At 34.4% G+C, this 27,758-nt stretch overlaps 1 protein-coding gene across 17 annotated transcripts in view; it reads left to right on the top strand.

Moving 5' to 3' along the window:
* GPHN (gephyrin) overlaps positions 1-27,758 on the top strand; it is a 635,492-nt gene that overhangs the window by 8,396 nt on the left and 599,338 nt on the right. The window contains exon 1 of one of the 17 annotated variants that reach the window (XM_086709480.1): positions 1,589-1,630. The exons of the other annotated variants lie outside the window; for them this stretch is intronic. Within the exon in view, the coding sequence (XP_086565606.1) occupies position 1,630 (1 nt within the window). The 5' untranslated portion in view covers positions 1,589-1,629. Of the gene's footprint in view, positions 1-1,588; positions 1,631-27,758 lie in introns of those variants that run through there. 17 annotated transcript variants of the gene reach the window in all.

Below are 27,758 nucleotides of genomic sequence, written 5' to 3'. Positions count from 1 at the left end.
GCATGTTGTTAATGAATTTTAAAAACTTATGGAGTATGTTTGTGTTATTGTAAAATATGTAACAGTACAGAAAGGTAAAGTGTAAAATGAAGCCCTACCACTCTACTTTCCCAGTCTCTTTCTCTCTAGTGTTAATCATTTTTAAGATTTTTAATTTTGGGGTGCCTGAGTGGCTCAGTTGGTTAAGCATCTGACTTCAGCTCAGGTCATGATCTCATGGTTCATGAGTTCAAGCCCCCCATGGGGATCTCTACTGTCAGTGCAGAGCCCGCTTCAGATCTTCTGTCTCCCCCTCTCTGCCCCTCCCCCACTCACTCGCTCTCAAAAATAAACATTTAAAAATAAGAAAAAGATTTTTATTTTTGTTCTTCTGTATACAAGCATATGTTTATTACATCAGAGTTTGCAAATTGGCAGACCGATGGCCATAACTGACCAATACACATGATTCATTAGGCCCCGGCTGTGTTTTTACAAAAAAGTGTGTTTCTAATATTTTAAAAATATATTTCATATAAACCCATATTTTTAACTTTTTAAGACTCAGTAACATGGCAACCTCTTTTTCGTATGACAATAGTTGGTTAAGTGGTTGTCCCCTGGAAATAGAGCATGTGTTCTCCAGTTTCTCTCAATTCCCACTGAACCTATTTATATTCTTTACCTAGCTCTGTCATTTGAATTTGTGATCTTTGCTCATACATAGTATTCTGCACCTACCACCCTTTCCAGCATGTCTTGGACATGTTTTTGTATTAGTGAAAATAATAATAGTTAACTTTTTTGAGAGCTTACCAAATGTAAAATGCTTTTCTAGAGCCTGTCATAGAGCCTATTAATTTAATCCTCCTAATAGTATCACTGTTTTACAGTTAAGGAAATTATAGCAGAGAAAGATTAAGTAATTTGCTCAAATTACTGTGATGGGCGAAATTTAAAGGCCAAGCCGCAAGTCGAACCCATGTAGTCTCTTCCTAGAGTGTGAGCTCTTAACACATTATACTTCTTGGCATGTAACAATTAGTTCATATAGATATTTTCTTTTTATGCTGTATTTAATCATCAGTCATAGGTTATTCTGTATTTAATCATCAATCCTCAATTGATGAACCTTGAGATTTCTAATTTTTCACTGTGACAAATGTTGTAGACAGTAACATTGTACATTTATCATTGCATATTTGTGAGTTTTTTTAAATGTAAGATTAATTACTCTAGAGTTTTTGGGTCATTGGTATATGAATTTTAAAATTTTGATAGAAATTAGAAACTTGCCTTCCAAAAATAATGTACTAATTATAATTAATATTCTCCTCTTCATTTGGTATGATCTTTTTTGTTACTTAACTGGTTCTTTTGAGATCTCTTTCTTGAATTACATATGTGGATTAGTACCCTTTTACTGCAAATGACAGGTACCTAGCTCAAAATTAAGTGAAAATGGGAAGTTACTAATTTACGTAGCTATGTAGGAGTATAGAGGAAGAATTGATTTTAGGATCTCAAGCAGTGTGATCAGGGAATTAATATAATCATGAACTCTTACTCTTCATTTCAGTGCTTTGTTTTCCTGAGTATGATGCAAGTTGCTCCTTTGTCCTTCTTTGAACCAATCATTATGACTAGGAGAGTGAGTACTTTTTTTTCCTAAGAATATAGTCTATTACATCTTTTCCTTTTTCTCCTGCTTTCTCCTTTTCCTCTTTCTCCTGCTTCTTCCATGAAAAGGGTTCTCTGGCAGATAGTTATAAATTCAAACTGGAGCAAGTTGTGAGAATTAGTGGGCTAAACTCAGGACCCCTTAATATCAATAGTGGCTAATTGATTTGTCAGTTAACTATGACTGACTTCCACTTCTTCATGCTGTGTTTAAGAATGCTTATCTAATGACATTTTAGAATAGTAATATACGTGTAATAGTAAGATTTTACTGGTTTTTACAACAGCCTTTTTACGTTACTTTATTTTAAATTTATGATCAGTTATGGGTCTTTAGTCTTTTTTTCCTATGAACAATCTCTCCCAGTGTTTTCTAAATTTTGTTCTAGCAACACTTCTCTGGGAGATATTACAATAGGTATGGTGTAAAGAGGTTTTTCTTTTCTTTTCTTTTTTTTTTTAATTTTTTTAACGTTTATTCATTTTTGAGAGACAGAGACAGATATGAGTGGGGAATGGGCAGAGAGAGAGGGAGACACAGAATCTGAAGCAGGTTCCATGCTCTGAGCTGTCAGCACAGAGCCCGACGCGGGGCTTGAACTTACGAACTACGAGATCATGACCTGAGCCGAAGTCTGACGCTCAACTGACTGAGCCACCCAGGCGCCCCAAGAGGTTTTTATTTTCAAATAAATTTGAAAAAAAGTGCTGTATAACATCCCTTCTTTTGGAGATTCATAATATATTAAAGCATATTAGCATAAAAGACATGAGTGATATTATGGTTGTGGATCCTGTTGAACTTTAGTCTAGTGTTTCTAAAACTTTTTGAGAATGGAACACTTTCTCAAGGCACACCAAAATTCAATACTTCTTTGGGAAATTGTTTTTTTTTTCCCCCATAAATGGTCTTCTGGAAGTCCGTGTAAGACCCTTATATTTATTCTTTTAGCTTTTTGCTGTAGAAATAGTGGTTACCTATAATAATCTCCACCATGAAGATTTTTTTAGTTTGGATTTGTATATATATATACATATATATATATGTATATATATATGTATGTATATATACATGTGTGTGTATATATATATATACACACACACACACACACACATTCAGTTGCTTACCAATTCCCATTTCTTTTTTTTTGTATTAAAATATTGACTGAATATATTATTCAGAAAATCTGTGATAGTGAAAACTAGAAAGAGCAATCTTGTTTTGTTATTATTACATGAGAAAGAACATTGGATCAAATTGTTTCGGATTTTTCCAGTGGGAGTTTGGTATCATTATCTGTGAAGTGTGAAGTTGAAGAGATGCTCTCTAAAATCTCCTTCAGCTCTAAAATCTTATTAATCTCAAACTCAGAACATGCCTCATATTTACCATTCTATTATTGCTTGTATTCATGTTATCTACAATCTGTTACTGACAGCACAATTATTGATCTGAAATGCCTTCCTTACTTCAAATAGGAAAAATTGCTAGACATTGACACTGACATTCATACCAAATATAAATGGAAATAAATGTCTGTTACTTTCACTGCATAATATGTGCAATTTATTTCCTTCAATATCACATGCTACAGAGTTCAAATCACAAAGTGCTTAAGATTTGGAATAAACATTACATACATGTAATAACTGTCAAGCTTAGAAGAATGCTAGTGATTTGGATGTATTGAAGTATTACATTTTTCTTCTTTAATTAACAGATATATATCAAGATCTGGAAAGCCAAGATTAGTACTCCTCCCCTGCAAAAAGTTGTAAATATTTTGCTTACATATTTAAAATAAAGCTGTTGTAAAAATAAGACCTATAATTCTAATGAACACTATTGTTTTAGGATCACACAGATACTTGGAATAGTGGGCTCTGGATTAGACCACCTGGGTTTATACCTAAATTAAATGAAGTTAAATTTTTAGAGTTACTTAACTTTTCTAAGCTATGGTTTTCTCATCTGTAAAATGGGGAGTAATACCAATGTCTGCCCTAGAGGGTTGTTGTGATAAGTGAGATAACTGTAAACATTTAATGAATGTGCCCACATAATAAGTACTCATTAAATGTTTGTTTATTGTAATAACTTTGAATGTAATTACCTTTATAAACATGGTAATGGAAATCCATAAATATAGCTGCTATTATTATTATTATTTTATTATTATTTTTAAGTAAGCGCTTTGTGTGATGTGAGGCTTGACTCATGACCCTGAGATTAAGAGTTGCATGCTCTACTGACTGAGCCAGTCTGCTACCCCACTAATACATCTTTTAGATAACTGATCTAGTCATGGTTTATCTTCATGCTGTTTTTCCACTATTTCGTATTATCTTCTTTTAGGAGCAGCATTAAAGATTATTATTATACTGGGGTTGTCTTGATCTAAATTCTTATTTTCTATCTTAAATTTTGGGCTGTTAGGGTAAGAAGATGGTATTTGTAGTGTAATAACTAATGACAATTTGAGATTTTTGATATATACATTTAAAGTATAGATGGGAAACTGTTTCTGATATTCTTTAAGTCTTATTAAGATCTGTGGAGAAAACTGCCTCTACCTATGTGGGTAATTTAATGGAGTTCTATTCTATAGTAAAGAAAGTAGAAAAGTTTTAAATATTATACAAATGATGCAGTAATACAGGGTGGTAAAGCAATAGTAAAATAAAACTACATAGATGATTGTTGATTTGTAGAAGAGAGATTTTTAATTGGTAGATGAGGAAAAGAGTAAGCCCCAGGGATAAGGAGCCAAGACTTGGGCCTGATTGTGCTTGGATTGAAGTAACAATTAGTTGGGGTATAAGGCAAAGGAATATTATGTATAAAAAGGGGGAAATACTTATGAAATATCAGATGCCAAAAGAAAATCTGTAGAATTTACAGCATTGTGCAGATCAGTCTGTGAAGTATTATTAGGTGGGAAAAAACCCTGTCAACTATACATTATGGTGAAACATTCATGCTTTTCTGATTTTTAATGCAATTCAGAAGTGGGTCATATCTAATATATGAGAAACTTGAAATGGAGATCCCCTACCCGCATAGTAGGAACTGATAAGCAAAATAATTATGGATCTGATTTTATTACTCTGTTGATTAATATATTAGTCTGACTGTAGTCTGACTTGTTAACAAACAATACAGACCAGTTCAATATTGTCTTAGTCCTTTTGGGTTGCTCTAATAAAGTACCATAGACTGGGTGGCTTATAAACAACAGAAATTTATTTTTCATGTTTCTAGAGGCTGGCAAATCTAAGATCAAGGTACCAGCAGCTGATCTGATGTCCAGTGAGGGTCCACTTCCTGGTTGATAGACAGCTATCTTCTCTTTGTCTTCTCACATGGCAAAAGTGGGAAGGGAAGTCTCTGGGTCTCTTTTTTAAGGGCACTAATTCCATCCTTATGACCCCATCACCTCCCAAAGGCCTCACCTTCAAACATCATCGCACTGATTTTCACATAATGAGTTTTGGGAGGACATAAACATTCAGCATGTGGCAAGCATGTGATTTGCTTCACATTATGTGAGGCTAAAACCACTAAATATTTATAGTGTCATCCATCCTTTGAGTATGAGGAGTTAGTTGTAAAGTAGGTTTACATTTTAAGTCATTTATATATTAAAAACACTTGCCAAGTACTGTATGATAGAATTTACCAAACTTTTTCTGTAAAAGGCCAGATAGTAAATATTTTGGGCTTTCTGGACTATATGATTTCTGTCACAGCTATTCAGGTCTGCCTTTGTAGCATGAAAGTAGTCATAAACAATATGTAAATGCATGAGCACGACTGTATTCCAATAAAACTTTATTTATAAAAATGGATTGTGGGCCAGAATTGGCACAAGAGCCATAGTTTGCTAAACCATGCTCCAAGACATAGTCTGTGTTAGAAAAGTATAATTCCAAATTACTTGTATGTGAATTGAACTTTTATGTTAGTTAAAATTTACATTTATAAACCATCACAAAACTTAGTGGCTTAAAACTACAGTTTAATGCCTCTCACATTTCTACAAATTAACTCAGTGGTTCTGCTGTAGGTGGCATTAGTTGGGGTTCTGGTATAGCTGCAGTCGTCTGGAGGCTTAAATGGGACTGTTGTCCAGGGCCTTGGTTCTCCTACATGTGGATTTATCCACATGGCTGATTCATTAGCCTCATGGTGTGATGGCTGGGTTCCAAGAAGCATTCCAAGAGCAAGCATTATGAGAGGGAGGAAGCAGAAGCTGCCAGCCCAATTAAGGAATAGGCCTGAAACTGGCACAGCTTCATTTTGACCATTTTTTATTGGTCATAGCACTAGCCCAGAGTCACCGTGGGAAGAGACTAGGAATACTAGGAAGAGTGGTTAGTTGGGGGTCGTCAAAGTAACTGTCTATCGCAGAATTGTTCAAATTGAACTAGCTTTAGTAAAGAGGAAATTTGTTATAAGAATAATGGGGTGTCTAATCTCATAAAACCTAAGTATAGGATGAAGCCTTAGGAATATTGGATCTAGGGTTTGAAGGTCCTCAGGACTGTTTTTCATTTTTGCTTTCTTCTGTAAGTTTTATTTTCTTTCACCACAGATTTGCTTTTTTCACAATGGAAAAAACAGTGCCATCAACAGTTTCTGTATTATTTATATCTTCCCATTTCAGCCATCCAGAGAAGGACTGACTTTATTTTCACAGTTGTGTTTCTAAAATTTTTGAGGAAGAACTTTGTCCTGGACAGTCATTTGTGATCAAAGGATAGAGGTTATGCTGTACCAACCATGTGGACAGGAGCAATGTCAGTTAACAGAAAAATGATGCTGAATATATAATCCTAAAATAGTTTACTTATTTCTTCCCTAACCATCTGTTTATTAAGATAAAATAATTTCATAAATAATTTGTTTCCCCACTGCAGGACTAATTTACTTCTTTCTTCAGCTATCTGCCTACAGATATTTCATTTTTTGGAGAGTAGACTAAAGTAAGGACTGGGATTGGTTCAGTATCTTGAATATTCATAATAATCTCTTACTGCTTTGAGTAGGGGACAGCAGCATTTAGTATATACTATCTCACTTTGCCACTGTTAATATAGAATCAAAAATGAAAGTTATCTTACTGTGCTGTTACTCATTGATTTCCAGGATTGATTTGGCTGATCTAGCTGGCTAAGTGAGTATATTTTTCCTTTTGAAAGGGTCTACTTACATACCTGAAAGCAAGTAACTATAAGGGATACCTGGTTGGCTCATTCAGTTAAGCGTCCGACTTCAGCTCAGGTCGTGATCTCGTGGTCCCTGAGTTCAAGCCCCGTGTCAGGCTCTGCACTAACAGCTCAGAGCATGGAGCTGGCTTTGGATTCTGTGTCTCCCTCTCCTTCTACCCCTCCCTTGCTTGCACTGTCTCTCTCGAAAATAAATAAACATTAAAAAACAAGTAAGTATAAGACAAAGTGAAGAGCCATAATAGAAGTATAAGCAACATACTGTGGGTGCACAGAGGAAGGAACAATGAATTTAGACTGAAGAATGGCTGTAGGAGGGATGGTATGGTATTTTATTTTTTTATTTTATTTTATTTTATTTTATTTTATTTTATTTTATTTTATTTTATTTTATTTTATTTTATTTTATTTTATCATTTTATTTATTTTATTTTATTTTTATTTTATTTCTATAATTTATTTTTTATAATTTGCATCCAAGTTAGCATATGGAGGAGGGATGGTATTTTAAAGAAGGTAGTGTTTGAGTGGGGCCTGGAAGAATGAATAACCCATCCTGGGAAAAGCAAGGAAAGATAATCCGGCTGTCAGGTTTTTTTGGCTGCTGAAGGGGTGGCACTAGAATGTCTTGGCTAAAGTAGATGAACTTAAATATAGGTATAGGAAATTCAGTATGAACAGCTGCATGACTTATCTGATTTAACCTTCCTTAATTAGAATTACAAGAGCTAACTTGGTTTTGCTACATTCAGGCCTTAGGTGACTGTGTGGTAGTTTGAAGTTTAAGAATTAGATTTTTTAATTAAGTAGTTTATCTCAAAGACTCAGATTTTTAGATACAGAACTTTAAGGATTATCTGGGCAAACCCATTCTACTAGGTAAAGACACTAAGACCCAGTTAAATGACTTATTTAGGGTTACATGATAAAGTATGGGGCTAAAACCAAGGGCACCTTACTCGTAGTCTTGGGTATTAAAAACATTATACAGTGTATCCTTTGTAGTAAGATGATTTACCCCAGTATACACCCATTTGAATTTCCTGCTGTAACATTTTTTTTTTTTTTTTTTTTTTTAACGTTTATTTATTTTTGAGACAGAGAGACAGAGCATGAACGGGGGAGGGGCAGAGAGAGGGAGACACAGAATCTGAAACAGGCTCCAGGCTCTGAGCTGTCAGCACAGAGCCCGACGCGGGGCTCGAACTCACGGACCGCGAGATCGTGACCTGAGCCGAAGTCGGCCGCTCAACCGACTGAGCCACCCAGGCGCCCCGACTTCTGTAACATTTTTAAAATGTGAGATATAACATGCATACAGTTAAACGCACAAATGTTAATTGCACAGCATGATGAATTTTTCATGTATATAGACTCTTGTAAGTACCACCCGAGATCAAGATATGGAGCATTTCCAGCACTCCAGAATCTTCCTTCATGCCTTTTACTAGTCAATATCCATTTCCCATGCCACGCCCAAGTAATCACTATTCTGATTCTTGTCCTCAGGGATTACTTTTGCCTATTCTTGAACTTTGTATAAATAGAATGACTTCTGTCACTTATCATTATGTCTATGATATTCATCCATGTTGTGTGTAGCAGTTGTTCATTTTATTGCTATGTAGTATTCCATTGAATGAATGGATCATTATTCTTCTGTTAATAGACATTTGAATTATTGCTAGTTTTGACTATTGTTAATAAAGCTATTATGAATATGATTTTGTATGTCTTTTGATGAATAAATTGCCTCATAGGTGTAGAATTGCTGGGTTGTCATTTCCCAAAAAAGTTTTACCATTTTCTATCCCCACCAGCAAAGGAAGATAGTTTCAGTGTTCTGCATTCTTGTCAAAATTTGGTGTTGTCAATTTTTTTTACTTTCAGCTGTCCTGGTCAGTGTATAGTGGTTTCTGATTTACGTTTCCCAGATGAGTAATGATGTTGAGCACCTTTTAATATATTAAGATATATTAAATATTTAATATTTTAAATACATTTTTTAATAGGGCTGTCTTACAGATTTGTAGGAATTCTTTATAATTCTGAATGTAAGTATTTTGGACATATATATGGCAAATATCTCCTTCCAGTCTGTGGCTAGTCTTTTCATTCTCTTAATAGTGTCTTTTAATAAATAAAAATTCTTAGTATTAATGAAGTTTCATTTATTAAATGAGTAATTTACTCATTTAATTAACGTTACTCACGTTAATTTACTATAAGTAAATTAAATTTTATGTGTAGTGGGTTACTTACTTACTATAAGATCATGAACATATTCTCCAAAATTTTCTTCTAGAAGCTTTATTGCTTTCCTCTGTACTTGAACTTTTTTGGTGCATGTCAGGTTAATTTGTATGAATGAGGCAAGGTAGAAATCAGTAGCTTTTTTTTTTTTTTTTTTTTTAACAGCCTATGGATATCCATTTGCTCCTACTCGATTGTAGGGTACCTTTGATATAAATCAGATGGCTCTGTTTCTAGAGTGTATATTGTGTTCCACTGGTCTGTTTGTGTATCCTCACACCAGTATTATCCTGTCTTAGTTACTAGGAATTTATACTGAGTCTTGATACCTGGTGATATAGGTTTTCCAATTTTTTTTTCTCCTTCAGTGTTTTTCCTTTTGAGGGGAGCTATACTTCATATACTAATACTAAATACATATGCATCTAGAATCATTACAATACAAAAATCGATTGGTATTACATTTGGGATTGCATTGAAGCTGTACATCGATTTGGACAGAATTGGCATCTTTAACAGTATAGAATCTTCCATTCTATAAACCTGTAGACATGGATATCTATCTGTTTACTTGGATAATTTTTAAAAAAATGTTTATTTATTTTGGAGAGAGAGAGCATGAGCTGGGGAGGGGCAGAGAGAGAGGGAGACACAGAACTGTCAGCACAGAGCCCAACGCAGGACTCAAACTCACGAAGTGTGAGATCATGACCTGAGCCGAAGTTGGACGCTTAACTGACTGAGCCACCCAGGTGACCCTCTATTTACTTGGATCTTTAAGTTCTCTCAGCAGTGTTTTATGATATTCAGATAATTCTATTTTATTTTTTTAATCTATTTTTTTTTTTTTTTGAGAGAGAGAGAGCGAGAGAGTGTGAGAGGGGTAGGGGTAGGCAGAGAGAGAAGGAGACACAGAATCCAAAGCAGGCACCAGTCTCCAAGCTGTCAGCCCAGAGCTCAATGTGGGGCTTGAACTCAAGAATCATGAGATCATGACCTGAGCCAAACGTAACCGACTGAGCCATCCAGGTACCCCTTTGGTATTCAGTTTAGATGTCTCATACATCTTTGGTTTATGGCTAGATATTTGATGTTTCAAAGATGCTGTTGTAAATGATATAGTTTATTTAAATTTCATTTTCCAATTGTTTCATATTAATACATAGAAATACCACTGATTTCTGTATTTTCATCTGTAAACCACAACCTTCCTAATCACTTTAATATTTCATATTGTGTAGATTTTTTTTTGTATTTTCTATGCAGCAATATCATCTGGGAGTAATGATATTACTTACTCCTTTCCAGTCTTTGTACATTTTTTCTTTGTTCCTTATTGCAGTGGCCAAGACTTTCAGAACAATGGTAATAGAAATAGTGATAGTTTTATTCCTAAACTTAGGGGAGAAAATATTTAGTATTTCAATATCAATTATTTTGTTGGCTGTAGGTTTTTGTAGATATCTTTATCAGATTAAAGAAGTTCCCATCCATTTCTAGTTCTCTGAATTATTAATGGCTGTAAGTTTTATCAAATGGTTTTCTGCTTTTACTGAGATAATCTGGTTTGTGTTTTTAAGTATATAATATGATGAATTACACTGATTGATTTCAGTGTTAAACTATCCTGTTACTCCTAGGATAAATCAACTTTGTCATGATGTATAATTGGATTCAATTTGTTAATATTTTATTTAGGATTTTTACATCTATTGATAAGAAATAGTAGCCTATATTTTCCTTTCTTGTAAAATTTTTGTCAGGTTTTGATATGAAGATTTGCTGACCTCATAAAAACTATCGGGAAGTGTTCTTTTTGTCTCCCTTTTCAATCCTCTGAAGGAGTTTGTGTTAGATTGGTATAATTCATCTGTACTAGGAAAGAATGTTTATTCTGAAGTTTGTTGATGTTAGTGTTAATTGAGTTGTTGATGTTAGTGTTAATTGAGTTGTTCAAATCTTTTAAAGACTTTTTTTCCCTGTTTTTATCGGTACGACGAAAGAATCTTAAAATCACCAACTATGATTGTATCTCTTTTCTTTTCAGTTTTTTTCAGCTTTTCCTTTATATATTCTGGAACTCTTATTAGGTATATAAAAAGTTAGAATTGTTACAATTTATGGTTGAACCATTATGTCATTATGAAATGTCCTTTGAGGTCTACTTTGAACTTCTGTTAACATAGTCATTCAGTCTTTTCATCAGTAATTCTGTGGTTTACTTTTTTCCTTCCTTTTATTTCAACCTATCTTATTCTTATATTTAAGACACTTATATTTAAGTGTCTTTTGGAAATAGCATATTATTCAGTCATGTTTGTTTAATCCAGTTTGACAATCTGTGTTTTAACTGGAATGTTTATTCTGTTTATATTTAATGTAATTACTAATAATAGTTGGATAGAAATCTATCATTTCTCTTGTTATTTTCTATCTCATATTCTTTCTTTTTTTTGTTCTTTAAAATTTTTCTATTTTTTGATTTGCCAAGTTTTCTAAATTTCATTTTTATTAGCTTTTTGTTTAGAGCTTCCATAATTATAATTTTTTAGTTATCTTAGATATTTTAATATTTTATTAGTATCAGTACTTTTACCACTTATTGAACAATGGAAAACTTAACACAGTTTAATTTCATTTACTCCTTCTCTGCTGTTTGTTTATATGTTTTACTTCAACGTGTGTTATAAACCACATAGACATTTTTTAAACAATCAGTGTTCTTTTGTATTTATCCACATATATACCCTTTCTAGTGCCCTTCATTTACTTTTGGAGTTCTTTGCTACCATCTGGGATAATTTCCCTTTTCCCTGAAGAAATTCCTTTAATATTTCATCTAGTGCTGATCTGCTAAATGCAGATTTTCTTAGCTTTTGTCTGTGAATGTCTCTATTTTGACTTTTTGAAGAAAAATTTTCCTCATGCTGAATTCTAGGTTGGTATCTTTTATTCTTTCAACACTACAAATACTCCTTTTCTGGCTACCATAATTTTTGTTGAAAGTCAGCCATCAGTCTTATTATTGCTCCTTTAAAAGTAATGTGCATTTTTTGACTGCTTTAACAAATTTTTTTTGTTTGTAGTTTATAACAGTTTGTGTAGTGTCTAAGCATGATTTTATTTGCATTCATCTTTTGCAGGAAAAATTTTAATTTCTTTTTTTTTTTTCAACGTTTATTTATTTTTGGGACAGAAAGAGACAGAGCATGAACGGGGGAGGGGCAGAGAGAGAAGGAGACACAGAATCGGAAACAGGCTCCAGGCTCCGAGCCATCAGCCCAGAGCCCGACGCGGGGCTCGAACTCACGGACCGCGAGATCGTGACCTGGCTGAAGTCGGACGCTTAACCGACTGCGCCACCCAGGCGCCCCTGCAGGAAAAATTTTAAATAAATAAATATTTTAAGTGTTTCCACCCTAATCTCTCTCCTCTCTCCTCAACTTGTTAGATGTTTTGTCATCATTAGATGTCATATGTCTGTTGTGCTTATTCTTTTCTTTCTATGAGTTAGGTATTTCTACTGTTTTTTTTTTTAAGGATATTTATTTATTTTGAGAGACAGAGAGAGAATGCAGGAGAGGGGCAGAGAGAGGTAAAGAGAATCCCAAGCAGGCTCTGCACTGTTAGCACATTAGCACAGAGCCTGATGCAGGAATTGATCCTATGAACTGTGAGATCATGACCTGAGCCAATATCAAGAGTCAGATGCCTAACTGATTGAGCCACCCAGGCGCCCCATCTACTAACTTGTTTTTTAAGCTTACTAGTTCTCTCGTTTGCTGTGCCCAGACAAATATTAAATCCATCCAGTGAATTTAAGTTAATTTATCTTATTTTTTCAATTCTAAGAAGTCTGTGTGATTCTTTTTTTAATAGATTTCCATTTTTTTTGTTGACTGTCTTCATACTTTTATATATTTTGTCTACTTTTTTCTCTGTTTATGAACATTAATAATTGCTTGAAGTCTTTGCTTATTCCACTACCTGCATCATTTCTGACTGCTTCTGTTTTCTGCTTTTTGTCTTGATTACAGGTCATATTTTCTTGTCTCTTCACATATGTTGTTAAGGAAGGAAAAAATATACCATGAATAATAATGAAAAGTAGAGTAGTTATATGAATAGATGTTCATTTTTTTAAAGTTGTATAGTAAACAATATATAATTTAACTAGATAGAGGCTGAAAAAAATCTCTTCCTCCAGAGATGGTTTTCCTTTTCTTTTCTCTTTTTTTTCCTTTTTTTATTTTTTAAAATTTTCATCCAAATTAGCATATAGTTCAACAATGATTTCAGGAGTAGATTCCTTAGTGCCCCATTTAGCCCATCCCCTCTCCCACAACCCCTCCAGTAACCCTCAGTTTGTTCTCCATATTTGAGTCTCTTCTGTTTTGTCCCTCTCCCTGTTTTTATATTATTTTTGTTTCCCTTCCCTTATGTTCATCTGTTTTGTCTCTTAAAGTCCTCATATGAGTGAAATCATATGATTTTTGTCTTTCTCTGACTGACTCATTTCACTCGCATAATATCCTCCAGTTCCATCCATGTAGTTGCAAATGGCAAGATTTCATTCTTTTTGATTGCCAAGTAATACTCCGTTGTATGTATATGTGTGTGTGTGTGTGTGTGTGTGTGTGTGTGTGTGTGTGTATATATACACACATACACACCACATCTTCATCCATTCATCCATCAATGGACATTTGGGCTCTTTCCGTACTTTGGCTATTGTTGATAGTGCTGCTATAAACATGGGGGTGCATGTGTCCCTTCGAAATAGCACGCCTGTATCCCATGGATAAATGTCTAGTAGTGCAATTGCTGGGTTGTAGGCTAGTTCTGGTTTTAGTTTTTGAGGAACTTCCATACTGTTTTCCAGAGTGGCTGCACCAGCTTGCATTCTCAGAGATGGTTTTCCTTTTCAACTGTTGAGCCAACTGGCTGTGGTGCTGACACTACAGTTTAATTAAGAATTGAACTAAATTTAATTAGGGTCAGTCTGGATTGCAGTTTTGGTAAGATTTAGTTAGTCATGTCTCTTTTGCCAATCTTGAGTTACTAGGTTTTTGACTGAGAAACTGTCAGGTTGTTTCTTTACCATCTAGAAGATTACAGGAGATTCAAGTCTGTTCTTTGGAAGTTTTGAGGTTGGCCTTTTGATCTCTTGCTTCACACTGCTTCAAATTCAGGCAAATATTGAAAACCTGCTTATGGTTATTTCCTTTTTCTAGCAGGTTTTTTGCTAAGTACCATGAGACTGAGGGAGATTTCATTCTGCCATTCTAGCTCATTCTCCCAGCGTCCTGCATCACCATAGAACTCAGCAAATATCCCTTTTAGCCTTGCATTTGGCACTTTCTAATTTTTAGTCCACCACTCTAAAAAGCTCTGCTGCTTTCTGTCTTTACCAGTCCTTCTGCCTGGATCAATCTCCGTTCTCAGTCAGTGCCCAGAATGTTTAAATGCTCCTGGGAAAGAAATAGCAGGTGATTGTCAACTCAGCTAGCAAGGGCTCTTCTCTTTTGGAATTTTAGTTTATCTACTTCTTACTTCATAAGCTCTCTGATATCTTAAGAATAGGATTTCATTCATTTTTTGCTTTTGAGATATCACAGTAACTGATGTCTTTAAAGATTGAAGCAGTGAACTGTATTTTTTTTCTGGTTATAAAAGTAATACATGCTGTATTAACTTTTGCTGAGTTAGGCTGCATAACAGATTACAATACTTCAGTATTTCATTGGCTTACAATAGCAAAGGTTTATGTTTTGCTCTTGCTACGTGTTAGCTAAGGCTGGCAGTAGCTTTGCTCTTGCTCCATGTGTCTTATGATTCTGAGATCCAGGCTGGAGAACAACTTCTATTTGGGACATGCTGTTCTTATAACAGGGAAAAAAAGAAAGAAATCTGGCAGAAATACACAGTGGCTCTTGAAACTTCTGGTTGGATGTTTGTTTATATGTCATTGGCCAAAGCAAATCAATAGCCAAAGTCAATGGGGCAGAGATGTTTACTTCTCTATAAGAGTACTGTCAGCTACTTAGGAACAGGTGGAGAGGATTATCTTTTTGAAGGAAGGTGGAAAGAATAATTACAAATTATAATAAAATTTACCACACATACGAACTGAAAATAAATACAGAGGTGTGTAGTATTTCTAGTAGAATTCTACCTTCTGCCCTCTAAGGTCATCAGTGATGATACTTTGGTGTATATTCAGGATTGAAACCTTCCTGTTATGCTAATCTGATAGTTCTTTGAAAATGATAATCTTGACATAAATTAGAAATAAGATTTTGTCTTTTTAACTATTTACTCATAATTACAGAAGAGCCCTTAAACTGGTTACATTTAGTTCTTCCTTTGCCAGGTAGTCCCCGACTTACTATAATTAATTTTCAATTTACTTATTTATTACTTTCAATTTACTTCAATTTATAATATTTCAGTTTCTAAATATAAAACATCTTTAGCCAAAATTTGGGTCTGATCCATGACATGTAGTGTCATCACTTTCTTATTCTCTGAGAGAAGATAAAATTCAGAATTGTGGAATTTTGTAAAGGGTATATTTTTTAAGGGAAAGAGTGCTAGAAATAAAAGTTAACAAAAAATTCTTGGTCCAGCTCAACTATTTCTACCTAATGTATTTCACAGTAAGTTTAAAATGGGTCAAACAGACACCCTGTTAGAATGAGACTACCCATGAAGAAGGTTAGGTTTATTTAGTCATTTATAGATGTTTTCATATTGAGAGCAATTTTTAGTGCTTCAGATTTTCATGAAGGGGTTTCATTGGCAGGGAAAAGTGCAAGTAACTTTATACAAATTGGGGAGGGCAAGACTCATGTGTGCATTTGGACTCTGAAAGGCTCTTAGCATTTGGGCCATAGAAGAAGAGGGAGGTGAAAGAGGGCTGGGAAAAATGGTCTAATGTGTAATTTTGCCTTAGGTCCAACCCAATGGAGTTTGGCATGCCAATGAAAATTAAATTTACAAGACAGGTTGGTGTTGTTGGTACCGTGGAAGAGTGACTTGAATGAGGCACATTTGGATTCAGATTCTTTTCTAGTTGTGTGACTAAAATGCTGTGTGATTTGGGCAGTTTATTTAATTTGTATTTATAAAATAGAAATAATAATTGATTTATTGATCCAATCTTTAAATTGTCCCTCTGTTCCTTCAGTCATCACTTCCTCTTTTATCTAACTTAAATTTTATAGGTTTTTTATTATCTGTAGCATACATTCTCAGCTCCCTGGCATTTACCCCTTAACTTTCTTGTCTGACTCTATGTTGGTCATACTCAGAAAAAGTATAACCTAGGTGACATTCAGTCTTCTTTTAAATTCAATCTGTACCTGTGGACCTCTGTGTCTAGAGGAAAATGCAAAATCGTGCTGACGAGTTTTATTTTTTTATTTTTTAATGTTTGTTTATTTTTGAGACAGAGACAGAGCATGAAGGGGGAGGGTCAGAGAGAGAGGGAGACACAGACTCTGAAACAGGCTTCAGGCTCTGAGCTGTCAGCACAGAGCATGACACGGGGCTCGAACTCACAGACTGTGAGATCATGACCTGAGCCGAAGTTGGAAGCTCAACCGACTGAGCCACCCAGGTGCCCCAGTTTTACTTTAAATTAATGGTCATAAACATCAAAGTGAGTCCTTTATATTATCTGGCATTCATACTATATTTTCCTAGGGCATTTATTTTTTTATTCTCTTAGATGGCTTATTTCATGTTTTCTCTCATCAGACTTCCTGACAGTATCTTTTCCCCAATCTTGTCCTCAGCTGATGATTTTGCTTCTTAAGTCACTGAAAAAAAATTGAAGCAATCAGAAGGGAACTTGCATAGACTCCTTTTATCACATCCATCTACCTACCAAAATCTCTAATTCCTATACTCTATATTCTCACCTATTACTTTCAACTTTTCTAAAGCCAGTATCTCTGTTGTGCATTATATTCATTTATTTATGCATCCTTAATAATATTGTTTCATGAATTCTCTACTCTTACTAAAGTTTTCTCAGTACTGCATCACTGCCATAAAAAGACAAAAGATGTTTTATTTTTATAACCTCTTTTATTTGGCCGTCCTTCCCTTACCAGGTAATACTTTATTTGCTCTCCATTTACAACAAACTATTTGAAAGAGTTGTCCATGCTCACTGTGTCCAATTACATTTTTTTCTATTTCCTTTTAAATCCAGTACAGTTATTTTTTATCATTGCATTGAAACTACTCTCCGTAAAGTTACCAATAACTTTTATATTGCCAAATCTCAAGTTAATTTCTCAATACACATCTCCCTTGACTTAGCAGCAACATTTGATAACAGTTGATTATTGTCTCTTGCCTATCCCTTCTTGGCTTCCAGGAAATTATACTTTAAAAGATCTTTCTTCCTGTATCATTTTTCCTTCTTCTCAGTCTCTTAAAGTTGGGGTATCTGTCTTTGGTTCTCTTCTCTGTCTACACTCACTCCCTTGTGACCATGGCTCTAAATACCAACTATATACTGACAACTGCCAAATTTATATTTATATCTCCATTTAAGACCCCTCTCTTGAATTCCACACTCCTATGTCTATATCTGTCTCTCTATGTCTGTCAAGTAGGGGATATATATTTGTGTATATACTACTTGACATTGCCATTTGGATGTCTAATTAACATTGTGTAATTAATATGTCTGTATCCAAATTATTGATTTCCTGCTCAAAACTTGCTCTTGCCACAATATTTTTCAGCTCTGTAAATGTCTACTACATTTTTTCCAGTTGGAGCCACCATTGATTTCTTCTCTTTCTTACTCCCACAACCAATTTGTTATCAAAAGCTTGTCAAGCCATACTTTGAAAATATGAAAATGTACTTAAAATACATCAATTTCTTACTATTTCCACTGCTATTACCCTGGTCCAAACCATTTTATCTCACCTGGATTACTGCAGTAATCTGGTAATTTGTCTCTCTGTTGCACTTTTACACTCCCTCTTACAGTCTTTTCTTAACACAGTAGCCAAGTGATCCCCTTCCAAAAGTAAAATGTTTCACTTCCCTGCTCAGAGTTGTCTCCTGGCTCCCAGGAACCACAGGACCAACTTCCTTAAATGTCACCTTCTCAAACTCTCTTTTTCACATATATTCCTCCCTTGTATACTCCTAATTTCCCTTACCTGCTCTATTTTTTTTCTATAGCATTTATTGCCATTTAACATATTTTTTAATTTACATGTTTAGTTGTTTATTGTCTTTTCCCTTTGTTAGAATAAGCTTCACTAGGGCCGGGATCTTCATCTATTTGTTTTATTTACTGACACATTCTTAGTAACTGAAACAGTGCCTAGCATGTAATAAGTGCTCAGTAAATATTTTTTGAGTGAAATAAGAATGCCTGTTCCTCAAGATTGTATAGATATTAACTGTGACAGTATACTTGAAGTCCAGACGATAACAGGCAAGCTATACATGCTTAGTAATTTTGTTATTTTTCTTCCCGTTTCTTAGTTACTCAGGAAGTGTTGGGAGTTCTGTGTTTATTTCATTCTCCCTGGTGTAGCCTTTGCATCTGAACCAGCTTTTCCTCATTCTTCTTTATGATCTCTCCCTCTTTCTAACAGAGAAGGGGGAAAGAGTTAAAATTGAAGGAGTAGAAATATAGAGGAGGAAAAAGATCTCTCAGTTTCTTGTAGGTGGAAAAAAATTTATCAGACATCAGACTGCTACTTTTAATGATGTTTCTCCCATTTTAGGAAATCTCTTCTTTTTCTCCATATATTATTTTCTGGTTCACAGTTCCTGGCGTGTAGTTGATGCTCAACAAATTTTTGGGTTACCATGTTAGTTTGGTTCAGTGGAATTTACTTTTCCAAACATAGAAGATCTAAAAGGAGCAAAAGAGTCTGAGAACTAATTCAGAACAGTGAGTAAAAACTGATACAGTCTTATGCTACTACATTGGCCAAGGGGAGAAAATATAATTATGCGATGAATCAGACATAGACAGGTGTTGGCAACAACAAGGTGTTGAAAAAAAGTATAGCTCCTTATTTTATGAAACATACTTTTGTTGTTGTTGTTTTATTCTTACAAACCTTTTTGTTATCCCAGTGTTATAAATGTGGAAACTGAGGTTCAGAGTGGTGATATATCCTGTACAAAGTCAAACAGTAAGTATCAGAGTTGGTGCTCAAAATTAAGTCTTCTCAATAACTAACTTCATGCCCATTCTAGTAAGATAGGGAAAGTAAGGAATAAATACTAAAAATTAAAATATTAAAATAATATTTTGAGGTGTTTATCCTAGTTTTATATTCTGGTTTTGCATGTTATCAGTCACATCACATTCTTTCTGAGTGTGATAACCTTTTACAGAGTGATGCTTATGAGACTTAAATGGAAGAATGTTGTAAAAATGTTGTGCTTATTGGTGTTCTTATTCCCTCATAGTGTGGCAAACCACAGCTAGACTGGGTTATAGGAAATGGTCTGAGTAGAGACAAGTAAGAATTTAATTGTATCAAGCCCCTAGGAAGATATCAGCAGAGACAAGTAAGAAAAAAATGGGACTGGTGAATCTAAAGAAAATTAGTTAAATATTAAAATGAATGAAAATAAATGAGATGGGAGAAAGAAAGAATTTCAGAATGAGCAGGGGAAACAGATGAAATGAGCTCCTAATTTAATAAGAGAAGTAGCTGTGAATTTTCTCCTTGATGTTACACTATAATGAGAGATTCTCATACTGAAAGAGGGCTTAGAGTCCACCATTTTATCGGTAAGGAAGTGGAGGAGGCTCGTAGAAGTCAAGTAAATTGCTCAGAGATGTAACAAGTGGCAGAATCGACATATAAGCCCCAATCCAGGGCTTTTTCTATGTAACATGAGAAAATCATCATCATCATCATCACTAACCCATATGTTTACTATATATCAGGCTCTGTATTGAGCACTTTTATATATGTTAACTCAGTTAAAGTTAATAACCTGATGAGATAGTATGGCCTGTTTTCCCAATGTTACATATGTGGAAACTAAGGCACAGAGAATTGGAGTGATATGTCACATAGCTTACTGGTGGAACTGGAATTTTAGCCTGGGTAGTCTGGCTTGTACATGTTGTTAACCACACTACATTATATTACACTACAACTTTATTTCAATGAAGTAAATGACTTAGGGGTGCCTAGGTGGCTCAGTCAGTTAAGCATCTGACTTTGGCTCAGGTCATGATCTCGCAGTTCATAGGGCTCTGTGCTGACAGCTCAGAGCCTGGAGCCTGCTTTGGATTCTGTGTCTCTCTCTGCCCCTCCCCTGCTCATGCTCCATCTCTCTCTCTCTCTCTCAAAAAATAAATAGACATTAAAAAAATAAAAAATAAAAATAAAAAATAAAGAACTTAAAGGTAACCTAGTTTTTGAATGAGGGAGTTTAAAAAAGGGATTTCAAAATCTCACATTCAGTGATAGCTACTTAATAGACTTAGTAAAGTGGAATCCTTGTTTGTACTTTTCAAAAGAATGCTGAATTATTCAGGTATCTAGTTTTTAAGTTACCATATTCAGTTAATATAAAGCTGTTAAGTTGTGATTTTTGATTTATTTATGACCAGCTGATGCCAATTTTAAATGTTTTAGTATAACTGAAAGGAAGATGGCATTGAAATATCTTTTCCAGTGAATACTTTGAAGTTACTCACCTTTCTAAAACAAGCGTTATCAATTTGAATTAATGTCAAAGAAATATCACTGAAAAATTTATTCATACAAAATAATGCTAAGGTAAGATATTTCCAAGTGTGCTAATATTAATAAGTCATCCAGTCAACTTTGGTAGCATTTTGAGAAGTCCTTAAGTTATATTAACTTAGGTTTAAAAATACATAGTTTTTTTTTTTTTTTTTTTTTTTTTTTTTTTTTTTAATGTCATTTTAGGCAACCCCATTTAGGCTTTTTCATAGTGATTGTTTCAGTAGTAAGGATACGTAATATGCCATTTCCATGACCCTCTTGTCTTTTAAAGAAATTCTCATCATCTTGGCTTCTAAGTTTCTTTGGTGGTTATTTGGTACCTATTTTACAGTTCTCTGCATCCTGTGTACTTCACATGTTCCAATGACCATCAACTCTTTGGTTTCACTGTTAGTAAACTGCCTCTTTTCTGTGTCTTTTCTTTATTAAACATACTGTGGTAAATTGCAAAAATGGGCAAAGTTTTTGGATTCTCCTTCCATTGTGAGGGCCTTTTGTCTCACCCTTGTGTTACTTTCTTTGGCCAATTGAATAAGGCTAAGGGCTGTTTTGCAGGTCCTGATCCTACATCTCAAGAGATCTTGCAGCTTTCTCTTATTTTTTGGAGTTTTCCCACTCCTGCTCTGTAGAAGCCTGGATTAGCTTCTAGTATGTTAAGATACATATATGACCCAGTCACCTCTGTTGCCCCAATTGACAACTTATCCGTGTATCTTCCACATAATCACCAACACAAGAATATTTCTGTTTCCTTGGAAAGTTACCTCACATTTAACCTTTCCTACATCTCTCTGTTGATGTCTCATTTTCCACTTGACTCGCCCTGCTTCCTTGTTCCAACTTCCAGTGTAAGACCTTACAACAGTATGATTCCATTTTATTGCCTCTTTTTGGATGTAATTTTTGTTATATATTTTACTTCTATGTATATTATAAACTTCACCTTACAGTGTTGTATTTTGCCTTGAATAGTTATTTGACTTTTAAGCAAAATGAGAAGAAAGAAAACATAGTCTTTGTATTTTACCAACTTATTTACCATTTCTGGTGTTCTTTGTTCCTTCCTGTAAGTCTAAGTATCCATTTGGTGTCCTTTCTCTTTGGCCTACAGGACATGCTTTAGCATTTCATATTGTGTATATAGGCTGGCAAGGAATCTCTCCGTTCTTATTTAGCTGAAAATGCCTACCTAATTTTTGAAGGATATTTTTGCTGAATACAAAATTTTACGTTGCTTCTACCCTCCCACCTCCTCACCCTCATACTTTAAAGACATCATTTTAGGGATGCCTGTGTGGCTCAGTCAGTTAAGCATCCAACTTCAGTTCAGGTCATGATCTCATAGCTTGTGAGTTCAAGTCCCACTTCAGGCTCTGCTGACAGTTTAGAGTCTGGAGCCTGCTTCAGATTCAGTGTCTGTCTTTCTTCCCCGCCCCCATTTAATACATTATATTAAATGTATATAAATAAACATCTAAAAAATAAAAAAAAAGACACCGTTGTATTGCCTTCTGATCTCCAATGAGAAATTAGTAGTCATCCTTGTTTGTCTTATACATGAAGTCTTTTTTCCTTTTTTTTTCCTTCTCTGACTGCATTCGATCAATATTTTTCTTTATCTTTGGTTTTTATCAGTGTGACTATGATATGCCCAGATGTGGTTCTCTTTGTATTTATTCTGCTTGGGATTGGCTACACTGCTTGAAACTTGGTGTTTTTCTTCATATTTGGGAAGTTCTAGGCCATTATTTTTTAAATATTTCTTCTGCCCCAGTCTCATTCTTTTTTCCTCTAGCAACACAATTACACATATTTTAGATCATCTCATATTGGTTCTCAGGTCCCTGAAGGTTTATTCATTTTTCTTCAGTCCCTTTTCTCTCTGCAAAGTTGAATAATTTTAATTGATTGGTTTTCAAATTCACTTTCTTTTACCATCTCCAGTATATTGTTAAATGCTTCCACTAAAGTTTTAATTTCAAATAGAGTACTTTTAAGAACTCATTTGGTTCTTTTTTATAGTTTATATTTAATTTCTCATTTAATCTAAATTACTGGTTTTCAATATGAATTTTAATTTCTTGGCTTCTTTATCTTCCTTTTTAATTTTATTAAAAAGCCTTGTTATTTCATCTTGATTGTGAAATGGTATTAGATATAATTTAGTACAAATTAAAAGTCTTAGGCTACTTATCTAAAAGTTTACATTTTAGGATATTTTACTTTCCTGGACTTTCTGGGTTTTAATGTTTGAAAACCACATGGACTTAGGATGGATGTGTAATCAAGGGTAGAGATGAGGACAGAAATAAACTTAAGGTTAGGTTCTGTAGGATGGCCAATTCAACAATGGGACTAATGACATTTTAAATTAAGTACAGAACCTGTTAGGTGATTGGATTTTATGTATGCTTTGCTCTTATACTGTAAATTATATAGTCAGGGAATCAGACTTTCAGAGCCACAACAGACTTTAGAAATGATCCTAATTACCTCATTTTCATTCTGTTAAAATGGGTGTGTAAGGACTTCATTCCTACTAAGTTGAATGAATTTTCCAGTGCAAATTATTATGGCAAGAATAGAATCATACATACATGGTACAATATAAAGGTTTTGATAGTTCTCAGCCAATATATGACAGATAATATATTTTATTAATGTTTTTATGTAAGTGTAATTAATATAGTGTTCTATTAGTTTTAGTTGTACAATATAGTGATTCAACAGTTCCATTCATCACCTGATGCTCATCACAACAAGTGCACTCCTTAATCTCCATCATCTATTTAACCCATACCCCCACCCACTTCCCTTCTGGTAACCATCAGTTTCTTCACTATAGTTTTTTTTTTTTTTTTTTTTTTTTCAATTCCCGTTAGTTAACATACAGTGTAATATTGGTTTCAGGTATACAATAAAGTGATTGAACACTTCCATACACCACCTAGTGCTCATCACAACAAGTGCGCTCCTTAATCCTCATCACCTTTTCTCTATGGTTAAGAATGTGTTGTTTGGTTTGCTTCCCTTTTTTCCCCCCTTTGCTTGTTTGTTTTGTTTGTTAAATTCCACATATGAGTGAAATCATATGGTATTTGTCTTTCTCTGACTGACTTATTTCACTTAGCATAATACTATCTAGCTCCATCCATGTCATTGCAAATGTCAAGGTTTCATTCTTATAGCTGAGTAATATTTCAGTGTGTGTGTATAGATATATACCACATCTTCTTTATCCATTCATGAATTGATGGACACTTGGACTGTTTCCATAATTTGGCTATTGTAGATTAGATAATGCTGCTATAAACATTGGGAATGCATGTATCCCTTTGAGTTAGTGTTTTTGTATTCTTTGGGTAAATATCTAGTTGTGTGATTGCTGGATCATAGGGTAGTTCTATTTTTCACTTTTTGAGGAACTTCCATACTGTTTTTCCAGAGTGGCCGCACTAGCTTGCATTCCCACCAGTAATGCAAGGGGTTCCCTTTTCTCCACGTCCTTGCTATCACCTGTTGTTTTTTGTGTTGTTGATTTTAGCCATTCTGACAGGTGTGAGGTGGTATCTCATTGTAGTTTTGTGTGTATTTCCCTGATGGTAAGTGATGTTGAGCATCTTTTCATAGTGTCTATTGGCCTTCTGTGTGTCTTCTTTGGAAAAATGTCTATTCATTTGTGACAGGTAATGTTAATGTATAGATTTAAAATACTGGAACAAAAGTGTATTCAGAATTTGAAGGATAAACAAGTTACTAGTTTAAAAACAGAGGAAAAAAAAAACAGAAAATGGTAGTAGCATAAGCACCCAGTGTTTATTTATTGTGTCACAAAATAAAATCTCTGTAGCAGATCCTGAACATATGGTAGATTACATAGAATGGTATATTACACATATGGTATATCAAATATATATGTACATCTATGTACACACATTTGTTTAAGTTGTATCAAGTTCTATAATATTACCAAGTGATAATTTTCATTTTCCTTCCTAAATTGATTGATATAGTATTCATAAATATTTATCAAAAGGAGAATGAAGTGGCTATTTTATAAATGTCTCTATTGTTTATCACTCTGTCTCCCTAGCGTCTATGACAGTGTCTGGCATACAGCAGATGCTTAATAAATATTTATTGAACAAGTAAATGAATCATCCTGTTTTTTAAAAGAATCATTCTTTTGAAAGAGTGCACAGAGAGATGGATTCCATTTTATATTGACTGTATGTACTACCAAATGCATCATAAAAAGTTTAAGAATAAACTTACACAAAATCTTCTGAAATACAGTTGTTATCCTAAAAAAAATAGGGTTTGTCTTAATATTTGGGATTTCTCCCGAGTTTGCTTTTTTTTTTTTTAATGTTTATTTATTTTGAGTGGGGAGGGAGGAGCAGAGAGAGAGAGAGAGAGAGGGAGAGAGTGAATCCTAAGCAGGCTCCTAACTGTCAGCTCAGAGCCCAATGTGGGGCTCGATCATATGAATCGTGAGATCATGACCTGCGCTGAAATCAAGAGTCAGACGATTAACCTACTGAGCCACCCAGGTGCCCTTCCTGAGTCTGCTTTGATGAACGTGAACTTACCGGTTAATGAATGGGTAACTACTACAACATTTTTATGTGATGAGTATCTAAAATTATTGTAAGACTTTTTTTCAAACCCTTACTTTTCAGTGGTTTCTATTCATTTTGGCATTTAATCACATTCTACCTTGTATTTGTTATTTAAGTGTGTCATGTATATGAATATTATTCAACTAGATCGCGTACTTCCTAAGTATGGGGACCCTCTTTTACACAATTATTTGCCATATGGCATAATATTATTCATGTATAGTTGATAGTCAGTATATATTGAATGATTTAAGAGGAGGTTGCAGAGCACAAGTATTAATTTTTGAGACTCTGTTGGCCTTTAAGCCTAGACTCTAAAGTGATTGCTTTTCCACCCGCATATCTTTCTGAGGGATATCACTTCTATAATACTGGCCTCTGCATAAGAAGTACACCCAGGCAGGTGCGCATTTTCTATCTCTTGATACTGTTCTTTCCAACCATAGCCATTTGGACTTAGGAGAGGGAACCAGGTTTAAGAGAACTCCAGTAAATAGAGTGACTGGCAATCTTTTTATTTTTTTGTGTATAAAAATGATTTCATCTAATCTGATTGGAACTAGGAAAATGAATGATTTAGCAGAACAGCTGAACTAAGATTTCATTAGGTTGAATTAGCTTATGTTAAGTTGAATCTTTTACCAGCTGAATTCGTAGGAAGCAGGAAAGAAAGGATAGAAGGTAAAGTAGTTTATTATTAGATCAGAGCAACAGCTATATGAATACTGAAGTACTATGAGACATAAACTGGCTTCACATGAATTAGCTGTTTTAAATCCATACAATAGGAACATAAGTATTTGAAGGCTTACACTTAAACCGGGAATGATATTTTGATGTAAAATATTTACATGTCTGTTTTGTGAATTATTTTTGTGATCTTGTTTTAGGCTTTGTTAGGATTAAGCTATTTCACTTTTGTTCTTATTTGATGTTGGGGCCTTTAGTCCTAAACCCAGGCCATTCTGAAGTCTCAACTCAAAGGCCAGGTTATTTTATCAAGGTCCTTTTAAATTGCCAGGCCTTAAATTGTAATCTCTTCAGTTGTGAGGTTACTGAAATCTCAGCTCAGATCTTTAACTTCCCAGCTGTCTTTTTCTTTTGGCATTCTTAGAGTTTGCCTTATATATATGCAGTTTAGGAGTAAGTCAACAACTTGAGGGGAATAATATCTTTGCAGGTTTTTGGGCTCCTTCTCTGCAATTCCTTTAAAGTCTTAGTCTCAGTAGTATTTTGACAGTAGTTTTATTTTTTCCTCTCATCCTTCTTTCCAGAGACTAGGGTTGTAGTGTAAGTTCAAGCAGTGAGTCTAGCTGTGGTCTTTGCTAGAGCTAGCAAACTTTAATTCCTATTACCCTACAGGAACTGAAAATCTGCTAGTGCTTTCTTCTGAACAAAGGAGCTCAATAGGTTTGTAGCTTTAGCTCTGCTCACCACTTTACATTTTTATTTTATTTCTGGACCACAAGATAGCAATGTGGGGAATAAATATAAATATTTAAATACTATTTATGTAATTATTAAAATATGTAAATATAGATTTAATTCTTAAATTTTTTTTAAGTTCAGTTATCTTTTAAAGTTTATTTTGGGAGAGAGAGAGAATGAGCATGGGTACACGCACTGGGGAGGGGCGGAGAGAGAGGGTAAGAGAGAATATCCTGAGCAGAGCCTGATGCAGGGCTCAAACTCATCAACTATGAGATCATGACCTGAGTTGAAGTTGGCCACTTAACCAACTGAGCCACCCAGTCCCCCTAATTTTATTTTAATTCTAATGTAGTTAACATACAGCATAATATTAGTTTCATGTGTGTAATATAGTGATTCAGCAATTCCAGATATTACTCAGTGCTCATCAAGATAAGTGTGCACTTAATTCCCTTCACTTATTGCACCCCCCTTCCTTTTTTGGCATAGTTGTATGAATTTTAACACATGTATAGGTGCATGTCTCCATGACCATAGTCAGGATAGAAAATAATCCCAATGAAACCAAAACTTCTCATGTGCTATTTCATTTTAGTTATGCCTTCCTTTACTTATAACCTCTGGCAACCACCATTTTGATCTTCATCACTGTAGTTTTATCTTTTTAAGAATGTTGTATCAGTGGAATCATACATTATTTAGCCTTAGGTGAGACTGGTTTCCTTCATTCTGCATAATGTTTTTGAGATTCAACCAAGTTGCATGTATCAATAGTTCATTCCTTTTTATTGCTGAGTAG

This window comes from Puma concolor, chromosome B3, assembly GCF_028749965.1.
Source record: "Puma concolor isolate L17-30 chromosome B3, mPumCon1.1.hap2, whole genome shotgun sequence".
NCBI lineage: Eukaryota > Metazoa > Chordata > Mammalia > Carnivora > Felidae > Puma > Puma concolor.
This window is presented reverse-complemented; position numbering and strand designations above follow the sequence as displayed.